This window comes from Balaenoptera musculus, chromosome 14 (assembly GCF_009873245.2).
Source record: "Balaenoptera musculus isolate JJ_BM4_2016_0621 chromosome 14, mBalMus1.pri.v3, whole genome shotgun sequence".
Lineage (NCBI taxonomy): Eukaryota > Metazoa > Chordata > Mammalia > Artiodactyla > Balaenopteridae > Balaenoptera > Balaenoptera musculus.
Genome location: NC_045798.1, coordinates 7,751,352 through 7,763,700, shown reverse-complemented (window position 1 = coordinate 7,763,700; position 12,349 = coordinate 7,751,352). Strand labels below are relative to the sequence as shown.

The window sequence follows — 12,349 nt, the reverse complement described above, 5'->3', positions numbered from 1 at the left end:
GCAGCATTCAGGCCACCTGGGCGCAGAATTGGGGCAGTGGGATAACGAGATGACTGCCCACCAGGAGGAAACGCTCTTGTCCTAAACTTGCAAAGCAAGGGCACTTTAATTTAAAATCAGTTATTAAGTTTCGGGACTTCCCTGATGGTCCAGTGGTTAAGACTCTGCGCTTCCAATGCAAGGGGAGAGGGTTCGATCCCCAGTCAGGGAACTAGATCCCACATGCCACATGGCACAGCCAAGAAAAGAAAAAAATCAGTAAGTTTCTTCCCTCTTCTACAAATACAAAGGTCTCATTTCTCTAAATGTCCATTGGGAAAAAAATTCCATTTTACAGTGTTAAAAAATACATCTGTGTGTGTGTATATATTCATACATACATATTCACTTTTTAAAGAAATATTTGGCCTTTTTTTCCTGCTGGGGCAGTTATGAAACAAAGCTAGAAATCACTAGCTTTGTGATTCTCTGCAGAATCTCTCTTCTGCCATTGAAGGCAAGACCCACTGAATCTCATCTCACTGCTCAAACTGTATTTTCTAAAGACATTATCCTGTTAGCAGATACATATCAGAAAGGGGGGAAAAAGCCACAAAATGGATGTAAGTACAGTGGGAAACCACACACACACACGTGCTCACAAATTAGGAAACATAAAACAAACCATTTGCTGATTGGAAGAAAAGTGTTGGCAGTGGCAGATGAAACAAACGGAAGCAGAAAGGAAGGGGGAAAGAGAAAACATTGTGAATTAAGTTTGTGCTCATCAGACATACAAACTAAGCAGAGACTATGCTATTCAGGGTAAATTAGGCTGTGCGTTGAATCCTTACATGCCTTTCAAAGGAGATGTCATAACTAAAACAAATCACTAATGCACTGAGTTTCTCTTTTATTTAAAAGTCAAAGAAGGCTTTTGTACCTTTGAATTTTGAATGGGGTAAGTATGTCCAAAATATATAATAAAAATTGAAAATAGATGTTTGTTGCTTGTGGGCTATACATTTCCAAAAACAGAATAGTTTGCCTCCATATAATACCATTTTTAAAACTAAGGCTATTTTGATAATTTTGGCTTTAGGAAACAGTTTTCAAGAACCCTGTCTTGGGGCTTTCCTGGTGGCGCAGTGGTTGAGAATCTGCCTGCCAATGCAGGGGACACGGGTTCGAGCCCTGGTCTGGGAAGATCCCACATGCCGCGGAGCAACTAGGCCCGTGAGCCACAATTACTGAGCCTGCGCGTCTGAAGCCTGTGCTCTGCAACAAGAGAGGCCGCGATAGTGAGAGGCCCGCGCACCGCAATGAAGAGTGGTCCCCGCTTGCCGCAACTAGAGAAAGCCCTCGGACAGAAACGAAGACCCAACACAGCCATAAATAAATAAATCAATAAAATTTAAAAAATAAAAAAAAATAAAAAAGGAGATACTGTTCTTTAAAAAAAAAAAAAAAAAAACCCTGTCTTTTTAAGGTAAAGATGAGGAAGGAAACTTTTATGGAGCAATTCAACTTCTAGAAATTTATCCTAAAGAAATATTAGTATGTCTGTAAAATGATAGGTGTTCAAGACAGTTCATTATAGCATTGTTTATAATACATCTAAAAGATCAGAAAACACCCCAAATGTCATGTCAACCAATAAGGCCTGATTAAATTATGGTACACCCATATAATGGAATACCATACAGCTATAAAAAGCTAAGTGCAGATCAGTTTATGTAATATGCCCCCATTTGTGTAAAAAAAAAGGAGGGGGAAAGACTGTATTAGTCTTGGCTTGTATGTACATTTAAAAAAATCTCTGAAAAAATTAAAAAAGACGTTAATAACCCTGATTACTTGTTTGGGGGGTTGGGAACTGAGCAGGAGAGAGATGGTGTTTGGAGGGAGATTTTTTTTTTTTTTTTACTGTACGTATTTTTAACGTTGTTTAATGTTTAGAACATATTAATATATTACCTATTCAAAAGATTAAATGATTTTTTAAAAATAGCAAGTAAGCAAAGCAAAAGGAAGGAATATTACCTGACTCTCCTGGGCTCTTTCGTCCTCTTCTGCCTGAGTATCAGTATTACCTTATATTAAAAAAAAAAAAAAAAAAGTGGAGGGGGAATTTTTTTAAAAATTACAATCTTATTTCCTTGTTATTGCATTGAAAGGGCCAGTGTTAGAAACACATTCTCATGTGGAGCCCCACATGCGCCTCTCTGAGAACACGTTTGAAGTGCCTGTCTCCTCTCTGGACCCCTCGGACATGGTCGTCCTCTCTCAGGCCGGCCCACTGCGGGGAGGAACGCCGGTCACGGTCACGGTCACGATCACGGCCGTCATTTCCTCCTCCCCGGCAGGGCACCTGCAGAGGCCGCGGCTGCTGCTGGGATGGCAGCTATTACCCACTGTCTTATATAAACTCCTGCCGATGCTCAGGCCCACGGAAGGTCCGGAACTGGGGACAGGCAGGCGCGCCCCTCTGCGTGGGGCCTCATCCGACTACAGGCGGGCGACCCCGGCACAGAGCGGCCCCGTCGGCGCGGCGCGGCGCGGCCGCCGCCTACAAAGCACGCGCCCGCCACGAACCCCGCGTCCGCGGCAAGCAGCGGGGTCGGGAGGAAGCACGTGGCCATTTTACCTGACGAGCTGCTGAGCTGCCTCTTGTTTTCTTTGAGTTGAAGCTCCAAGTTCTTTACCTTGAGCTCAAGCTTCGCCTTGTCGGACTCTAGAGACTGAACGACCGCGCGCAAGGACTTGGCGGAGGCGTTCTCTCCCCTGAGCGCTGTGACCTGAAACACACGGCTGGGCTTAGCTTCCGGTCGGAACACAGACGGGTACCGCCAGGGTCCCCGAGGTGGTACTCTACCTCATTCCTCAGCTTTTCCAGCTCTGCATCCTTTTCTGTGAGTAAGGCACTAGTAATACTGATGGATTTCTGCAAGGAAGCTTTTTCTTCATCTGCGTCTTTTATTAGCTTGGATTCTCTAAAAGATCAAAGAGTTAAAAATTCCAGAAATGAACCGAGAGAGCGGTCAGTGTACAACTGTCCTAGAACAAACGCGCAACTTTAGCTAATATACAGGGAGAAAGTATCACGGGGAAGTTTTACAGGGGGTTAAGGCTATTATGCTTGCAGAATGTTACTTGAAATTTTACTTACTGTGAGGGGAGAAAAAGTTTACCTATGCAGAGACATGCCAGAATCTGCATATCATTGTATCCGTTTGAATTTAAAGAAACAAGTTAATAACTTTGGAAGACGCAGAATTAAAAAACAAGACTGTTACACCCCCAAATAATTACTTTAAAAATCTAAGCCCCCCCAGATGAATTCTGTTACTTCTTGAATAAATCATTACCAAGCAATAACAACAATTAAAATACACACATGCAAAGCGATTAAACAGATGTCATGCAGAGCAGTTTTATGCTGGAAGTATCGATTGGTTCTCACTAATTTCAGTAACTTTCAGCAAGTTCCAAGAGTGTGTTTTGGAGATCTTCTGGGCCAAAACAGTAGCAGAGATTATTACCACTATTCAAACGGAAGGATTATTACTTTTCGTCCATAGACTCTGAAGAGGACAGACATTAAGTTGCTCATAGAAATCAAAGGTAATGACATAAAGGCTAGAACGGAAATGTGAAGATGGATTTCCAGGTGTAGAATGGAAGCCAAGGGGCATCTGGAGGGAGAAGGTCAGCACACGGGATGTATGTTCTCAGGCCGACCCAGCACTTGGTTATCAGCACAGGGACGGGGGCCGGGCTTTCCAGGAGAGGAGAACATTTGTCTTGGAGTCAGGGGAGTGGGAAAAGAAAGGGAAAGATGAAGGGAAGACAGGGGAGGAGGGCAAGACACAATAGAGACAACCCCAGAGGGCAGGCTACTATGTGTTTATAAATGTGTGAGTGTATTTAAATTTTCGTGGTGAAAATTCAAACGTGCCAAGGTCACGGAAGCCAAGGAAAGACTGAGGAGCTGTCACAGATGGGACAGCTAAATGCACTGTGGTCTCCTAGACCGGATCCTGGGAGAGACAGAAAGATATGAATGGAAAAACTGGGGAAATCTGAACAACGTCTAGAGTCTGGCTAAGAGTACTGGACCAATGTTACTCTCTCAGTTTGGATCAAAGGACCAGGGGATGTAAGATGTGCCCGTGAGGGGAAGCTGGGTGAAGGGAATGCGGGACCTCCAGGTACTACCTTTGCGGCTCTTCTGGAAACCTCAGATTTTGAAATAAGAAGTTTTTAAAAAATGACATGCAGTGTGAAACAAGAGGAAAAAAGACCTTGTATCACAAAAATATTTGGGGAAAACACAACTGGAGAAAAATTTCCCAGCCGCCCTCAGGCCATACAACCTACTCATCTGCATCCATGTAGATAATCATCAGTGAGAGTTCATGGCTTAAACCACAACAAACCGAATTACTCCCGGTTCTATTAGAAGTAGCTGGGTGAGTGCAGAGCGTGTAGTGGTTCAGTTTGTCTTCGAACCAACTGGAGGGATTGGAAACTGAGGCCCAGGTTAGAAATGGCAGAATGTATGTCTGGTTAGTGAGACCCAAGATATCCGGCACACGAATTACAGAATTCTCATGGTTTATGGTAAATTGAAATTCTATTCTACACAAAGATGAAAAATATAAGTGTTGTATTTATCTCATTGTGTGGATAACACTCAAACCCCAGAATAAGTAGTAAGAAAAGAATCTGAGACTTACAGAAAATGTCTTGAACTCAACACCCAAGCATTATATGAATACTTGGTGCTGTTAAATTACTAACTGCATAACACCTCGCTAGGAAATAGGATCCTGTTTAAGTAAAAACAACAACAAAAACAAACAAACAAAAAAAACCCCAAAGATTTAAATGAAAGGAATGTACACAGGCATTTTTTCCACCTGGGAAGTAAATATCTGATTTTATCCAAAGATTCAATAACTCTTGGGCTCTTTAAGTTTCTATTAAACTTATTTGGTAGTTCACTCTATTATAAAAACCATTTCAAGAGATTCACTTGTAAATCCAACTCAAATTTGAAAGACGTGATTTTAAATGTTTTTACTGAGAAATACCAGGATTTGGGGGTTAACGGATTTAGATTCCTCTGTAATCAGGACTCTAGTTAGTCAAGCTCTTACAGGTTCTTTGTGTTAGGGAGGGATGAGCCCGGCATCAGCCGGCAGAAGGAAAAAGGAGCAGGTATCTTTGCTTATCGCCACATACGTCCACCCTCTAAGTGAGGCTGCTTTCTAAGAAGATGGCAAGCAGATGTTTCTCGTACAAAAGTTATCAAAAGATGCATGGTTAAAAAAGGGATCTGACTTGCGATTTGTACACCAAATGAAGGGACAACTAGGCCTCGGCAGCTCATCTCTGTGACAGGTCTTCAGTGTTAGCATCTTCGGTGATTTCTAAGCCCAAATCCCACCGTGCAAACCAAAAGGGGCTAAATTAAACCATTTATGCCAGCATTACTGACACCTGAGTCACACATCACATTGACAGTAAGGCCTGTGTTACTTTAAAGCCACGCTGGCCCCAGTGACTTGGCGTTACTAAAAGTATCAAGAAGGGAAGATAAACATAACATGAAAGAAGGGTTATGGGGGCCAGAAATCTTTCCCCCAAGGGAACGTATTACCCAGATTCTTTCCTTACTACTTACATAAGAAAGAAATTCCAGTAATGAAGCAAATACCTTAAAGTGTTACTGGGCAAGCTTTAAAAATGCAAGATAACAAGAACCAAATATTAGGAACATGAAGAGAACTGCAAATGCAGTAAGGAGAACTCAATTTGCACTGAAGTTCTGTGCTGTATATAGATATAAAAAAGATATGTGTGCGTGTGTGTGTATGTATATACTGCTGAGAATATTTTACAAAACAAAAGCAAGACACAGAGGGACAAAGGCAGCCAAAAAATATATACAACAATTTGGTTTACTAAAAATATATGAAATTTATTTATTATAACGTGGATAGACTTTCTTTAGTCTTACCATTAAAGACACACAGATATAGCAAAGGAAGCAAGAGTAGGAAAGGGAAAAGAGAGGGGTGAAATGAGCATTGATAAGTAGCGCAAGCTGGAGACAGTCAGACAGTTAGCAACCCACGGTGAGCTGAATGAGCTGGCGTGGCAGTGACCTCTTCAGAACTGGTGGACGGGACCGTCGGCCAGTTTTCCTTCCTGACAGGAGTCTTGCCTTGACGCCCACAGAATTAAGCCTGACTCTACAAGTCCACAGCTAAGATGATGGCTCTGGAATTCCTTCTAGGACATCAAAAAGCCTAGAGAAGAGAGGGGAACCCAACAGGTTCCCAAATCTGCCGTAGGCTCTCTGGCCAGAGGGACACACTTCTCTACTTCCATCAGATAGAGCGCTCAAGGTTGGCTCTACTTTATCTACTAGACGTGTTGGAACCTGTTCTGAAAGAGGTTTGCCTAACTTGGAGACCACTTTCCCAAAGAAATGATTACATTTTTAAGCTAAGAGAAAAACTTACACTACGTGTTGCTTGCAATTCGATGCTAGATAGCAAAAAAACAGAGCAAGTACAAGAGGGTGATACTGATTTCTTAACGATAAGTAGTTTCACCCTACATCAGGAGTAAGTACTGCAATTCAACATAATGAACAATAGAGTTTGAATGAAGCCATCATATACTATGTTGACTGTGTATGTTCAGTTCTCACCTCTAAATTAAGCTGTTGGCTAAGATCTTGGTTCTTGCATGAACCACTACCTTTCAAATATCTTCCTGATTTAAGTACTTTCTAGATTTTTAAATTAAGAAAGTATCCAATTCTTTTTAGTACTCTATGCTACAGTACTTAACTATTACACACATAGACCTACATATGAATCCTTTACCAAACTGACTTTCAGAAGGCATTTAAGGCCCCCAAAATATTAGCTAAAATATATTTTTATTCAGATTTCTGAAAGAGACATAACTTTCCATGAGGATTAATTAACAATTTGATTAAAAAAACAGTTCTAAATATAAGAAACTAAGTTTTAACATTTTTCACTCCCAGAAAAATTATCATCTTTATCCACGTTTATTGATTAAAAGAATAATTATCCAGGACCTAAAATGGGAGCAGGGTGAAATAAGAAGAGAGGAATGGACAAGTACCCAAATTTGTTCTATCTTTTTAAGCCGTGAAAAAAGTCACATGTCTAATCCCATTTTGAGAGGCAGGTAATTCAGTCAAAGTCACATGAAAAGGACTAACAAAGCAATAGCATCTTTATTTTTAAAGAAGATTAAAAAGTAAAAATAAATAAATAATAAATGTACAATGAGAAAAGACCCCTTGTAAAAATCTTAAGTCCTGGGTCTTGTGCCTGCATCTGAGTTCTTGGCCAAGTTGCCTAACTTTGGGGGTTTTAGTTTCATCATTTTTAAATGCAAGCCCCACCATATATTTCAGTGGTTTGTTCTGAGATATGAGAAATTTGTGAATTACAAGGGCTACATAAATGCAAAGGGATTACATCAGTACTCACACCAGCCTGTTTTGATTCATTCCCTTGTCAGAATGCCTCAGGAATAAGTGCTATCAATTTTTTCACATACCCTTGACAACTGCATACATGGGGTTCTTTTTAAAGAAACAAAGCCTTATTCATGGAAAATTAAATATCCCAAGGCCCCCACGGGTGGAGCTGTGCTTGTACCTGGGCCCCAGGTTAAGGCATGGCAGGCCAGTCACCACAGCTCATGGGCACTGGGCGAACACCTGGCTGGACCAGGGGCGTGGCAGTCATGAAACACACATGCATTCTGATGTGAAACTTTAAAGAAGAATGAGTCTAAGGATGTCTTAAAAAAAGAAAGGAGGAAGGCACCCCTGAACTGAGGCCTAATTTCCTTTAGAATGGAGCTTATGGAACTCAAGTATCTTTGTGGGCTAAATAAAGCCCTCGACTCTGAAGCAACCGCCATACTGGCAGGAGGGACAACGTCAGCATAAACGCATGCGTCAGTGGTCAGTAAGGGAGACTTCCTCTGCTCTGACAAGTAAGAATAAAATGCTCTGCAAGACCATGAAGGAATTCTTTTTTTTTCTATTTTATTTTCTTATTATTTTTTAATTGAGGTATAGAAGAATTCTTGATTATACTATTCCTAAAGGTTTCTTTTTGTAATTAATAAGACAAAAACGCCTGTCTCTGTTGTGATGTACTCTACAGCAAACCACTGTACAGGCTGTGGTTCTTAGCAACAGTATACACTATGCCTACTTGGCATGCAGAGTAAAGCAGAGAATCTCTCTAGACACAAACTGCACATTGTAAAAAAGCAGACAGAGACCATCAGAAAGCATAAGCATCAGGCTTCTAAATGATTACTCCTGGGGGCCCGTTTATCCTTACTCAAAAGTACTGGAAGCTTCCATGTGAACAGCATTCGATTATCATCAAAGAATAACAAATAACAAAGCTCTTTTTAAGAAAGTAAGTAGAAACATTTAAAATGTTTCCCATTATTATTGAAAAAATGAAATTTTTATATAACTGAATTTATTTGCAGATTACTCTAGGTAAAATTATAGTACTTTAGTTACTGAAACTAGGAGGTAAGCAGTATAATATGAGACAATCTAATTTAGAACACTTCTCGACAAATGCAACTGAACATGGCTTAAAAATCGAACTATTCTTTTAGTAATTCATACTGAAACTCTTACAAATTTGTCAATTATGAGTACCAAACTATCACGATGCAATTTTCTGAATATAAGAAGGTCGTATGTTTTCTACAAGTCACTGTACACAGAATATTCTAACATTTTCCTTATTAAACACACACATACACACAAAACAATATATACAAAAAGAAAGCCTACCTCTTTTTCATTTCTAACAACTGATTATTGAGCACAGATCTCTCTTCCTCCAGCTGGGAAAAAAAACACACACAAAAAAAAGTTCAGTGCATAACAGAGAGGTCAGTTTCTCATTCCCCAGGTCACATTCCCATGCTCCAGGACCGCTAAAGCAACGGGCTTTCCTCAGAGGCAGTGAAAAAGGACCAAGTGTACATCAGGGACCTGAGAGTTAAAATATTAAACAACACCATGTACATGCCATATCTTAGACATTCAATAAATGTTTCCTTCATTTGTTAGATGAATGAGTGAAAGCTTCACTATTAACATTCTGGTTCCTTTACTGAAACAAAAGAAGTTAAAGGTCACTAACTTGTGTAGGGCTAGGAACAGGTAATTTATTCTACACGGGCCTTATCTTATGCCTACTATATCCAGGCATTTCTTTCTCACCTATAAAAGAAGAAAGTTACAGAAGAATTTCCACTGGCCCTTTAGTTCTAAAATTCTGTTATTCTATTAAGGATAAAAAACAAAAGATTCAGCTAGTCAATCTTGTGAGAAAAGATTCACCTCTACCCCCAACCTGTACCACATACAGTTTAGCCAAATACAGTACCAATTTTAACTCACACTGTTAATAAAACAAAGAGGTAACAAAAGCTCTTACATGGTTTTTTTTAATCAAAGGATAACAACAAAGACTATGTAATGGTTTCCAACCATTTGGGATTGGCCCAGAATTTAAGCCACTAATTCACGATAAGTCGTTGTGGTTTTATTTCTGATTATGTGTCAGTTATGTACATGCTTTGCTATAAAAGTCTTTTATACTTTAGAAGTTCTTAAATATAAACATGTATGTTTTGAACATAAGGTTATCAAGAAATCTATAGAGATTAACATACAGTTTTTTTCCACTGTAGACTCTCTCCTTTCCTAGTCCATTAAGATAAATGCTTTTGCTGCATGAGTAATTCACAGATATATTTAGAAATTTGTAAAGAGTAAAAGGAAGGAAGAACAGTGGGAGGCAAACTTTAAAGGAATGAAACAAGAGGGAGAACATCTGGAGAGTGGGATGTGGAGACGAGAGGGGCTCTCATTTTTTCCTTTGTGCCCTTTTATATGGTTTATATTTATTTTTTAAACAAGGAAGCTGTTTAAGTTTTATAGTTAAAAAAATTAAAAGAGAAAAAATCAATAAACAAACAAGACTGGGAAATGACTACAATGAAGATATAAATGGATAAATGACATGGCAGATAATTCACAACAGAGAAAATACAAAAAATTAATAAACACTTGGAAAATCATTCAACACTGCAAAGAACAAGTATGCAGAGATTCTCCCCATTTCTTGAAGGCTGAATTTCTTGTGCCTGAACTTCCACAGAACAGAAGTTTAGGATACTTATTGTACTGATTCTTCATAGGAAATAATGTTTTTTTCTTCTTCTGGTCCAGGATCCAATCCAGGATAACAAGTTTCATTTAGTAGTCAAATTTCTTTAGCCTGTCTAGTTCCTCATTCTTTCCTTGTCTTTTGTGACCCTGACTTTTTTTTTTTTTTTTTTTGGCTGCACAGCTTGTGGGATTTTAGTTCCCCAACCAGGGATTAAACACGGGCCTTCAGCAATGAGAGCTCAGAGTCCTAACCACTGGACCGTCAGGGAATTCCCTGACCTTAACAATTTTTTTTGACCTTGACATTTTTGAAGAGCACAGAGGCGAGTAAAATGTCCGTCAATTTGGATTCACCTGATATTCCCACATGAGTAGAGTCAGACTATGCACTTTTCGGCAGAAACACCACAGAAGTGATCCCATGTCCTTCTCAGTATGTGATATTAAGAGGCACACAATGTTGATTTTCGGTGAGGGTAACTTCAATCACTTGGCTAAAGAAGTATCTTCCATGTTTCTCCGCTGTAAAAATACTACTATTTTGTGGAGAGAGACTCTGAAACTATGTAAACATTCTGTTCCTTAACAAAATTTCACCCACTGGTTTTAGCACCAATTGATGACTCTTGCTGAAATAATTACCATGATGGATACCAAATAGTGATTTTCTAATTCCATCATTTCACATACTTATCAGTTGGCATTTTACCATAAGGAAGAGCTTTCTTTCTTTTTTTTTTTTTTTTAGAAAGGCATTCCTATCTACCTATCTATTTATGGCTGTGTCGGGTATTCGTTGCTGCCCACGGGCTTTCTCTAGTTGCAGCGAGCAGGGGCTACTCTTCGTTGTGGTGTGTGGGCTTCTCATTGCAGTGGCTTCTCTTGTTGTGCAGCACGGGTTCTAGGCGCTCGGGCTTCAGTAGTTGTGGCACATGGGCTCAGTAGTTGTGGCTCACGGGCTCTAGAGCACAGGCTCAGTAGTTGTGGTGCATGGGCTTAGTTGCTCCGCGGCATGTGGGACCTTCCCGGACCAGGGATCGAACTGTGTTTCCTGAACTGGCAGGCGGATTCTTAACCACTGCACCACCAGGGAAGTCCCAAGAAGGGCTTTCATTTTTCCCTCATTTACTTATTTATATCTGTTTCCATGGCATATTTATATATCATGGTTTCTTATTTTATTCAATAGGCTATAATCCATTACTATCATTATTTCTTTTGATGCTCAAATTATCTCAGATTTGGCCAGTGGAAGCCCCTTCAACATGGTTCTGATAGGTTTCTGACTAATCCCCAGTATTCTTTAAGCACTGCCTTGCTTTTTGGTACACAAGATATTCCAGGCTCATCTTGTAGTCTTTCTCTCTCAGCCCTGGAATCAGCCATTTCTCTAAGGACCTTTTAGTGGGGAAGAGTATTTAGAAACCAAAATCTAGGTAGTTAGGTGTGCTCATTGATACTGGAGTGTTATTACTTCTAAGCCCTGTCAGTGGACTTGACCAAAATTTGAAACTTCTGCTCTTCAAAAGACACTGTTAAGAAAGTGTAATGAGAATACACAGACTGAGAGAAAACACTTGCAAAACTCAATCTGATAAAGGACTTGTATCCAGAACATATTAAGAGCTCTTACAGCTCAATAATACACAGACTACAAACCAAATCTTAAAATGGGCAAAAGATCTGAACAGACACTTGACCAAAGAAGCAGCTCAAAATCATTAGCCATCAAGGAAATGCAAATTAAAACTACACCTGAGACACTTGGGTTATCACTTCTAGTTTCTAGGTCAGAGAACATACTTTGCAGGATCTCACGAGACTTGTCTTATGGCCTAGCATATGGTCTACCCTGGAGAATGTTCCACGTGCACTTGAGCAGAATGTGTCTTCTGCTATTGTTGAATGGAGTGATCTAAAGATGACCGTTAGGCCTAGCTGATGTTCAAGTCTTCTATTTCCTTGTGGATCTTCTGTCTAGTTGTTCTATCCATTACTCAAATAGAATACTGAAATCTCCAACTACTATTGCTGAATTATCTATCTCATCCTTTAATTCTGTCAGTTTTTGCTTTCTGTATTTTAGGGCTCTGC

The 12,349-nt window shown here is 39.9% G+C and overlaps 1 protein-coding gene across 12 annotated transcripts in view; it reads right to left on the bottom strand.

The window, feature by feature from the left end:
• Positions 1 to 12,349, bottom strand: part of CLIP1 (CAP-Gly domain containing linker protein 1) — a 125,735-nt gene that overhangs the window by 3,047 nt on the left and 110,339 nt on the right. For 9 of the 12 annotated variants that reach the window (XM_036823884.1, XM_036823895.1, XM_036823891.1 and 6 more), the window contains 5 exons: positions 8,867 to 8,919; positions 2,855 to 2,972; positions 2,627 to 2,777; positions 2,023 to 2,072; positions 665 to 670 (listed from right to left, as the gene is read on the bottom strand). In XM_036823884.1, the coding sequence (XP_036679779.1) occupies positions 665 to 670; positions 2,023 to 2,072; positions 2,627 to 2,777; positions 2,855 to 2,972; positions 8,867 to 8,919 (378 nt within the window). The remainder of the gene's footprint in view (positions 1 to 664; positions 671 to 2,022; positions 2,073 to 2,626; positions 2,778 to 2,854; positions 2,973 to 8,866; positions 8,920 to 12,349) is intronic. The other 3 variants (XM_036823890.1, XM_036823888.1, XM_036823893.1) reach the window with 1 other exon arrangement.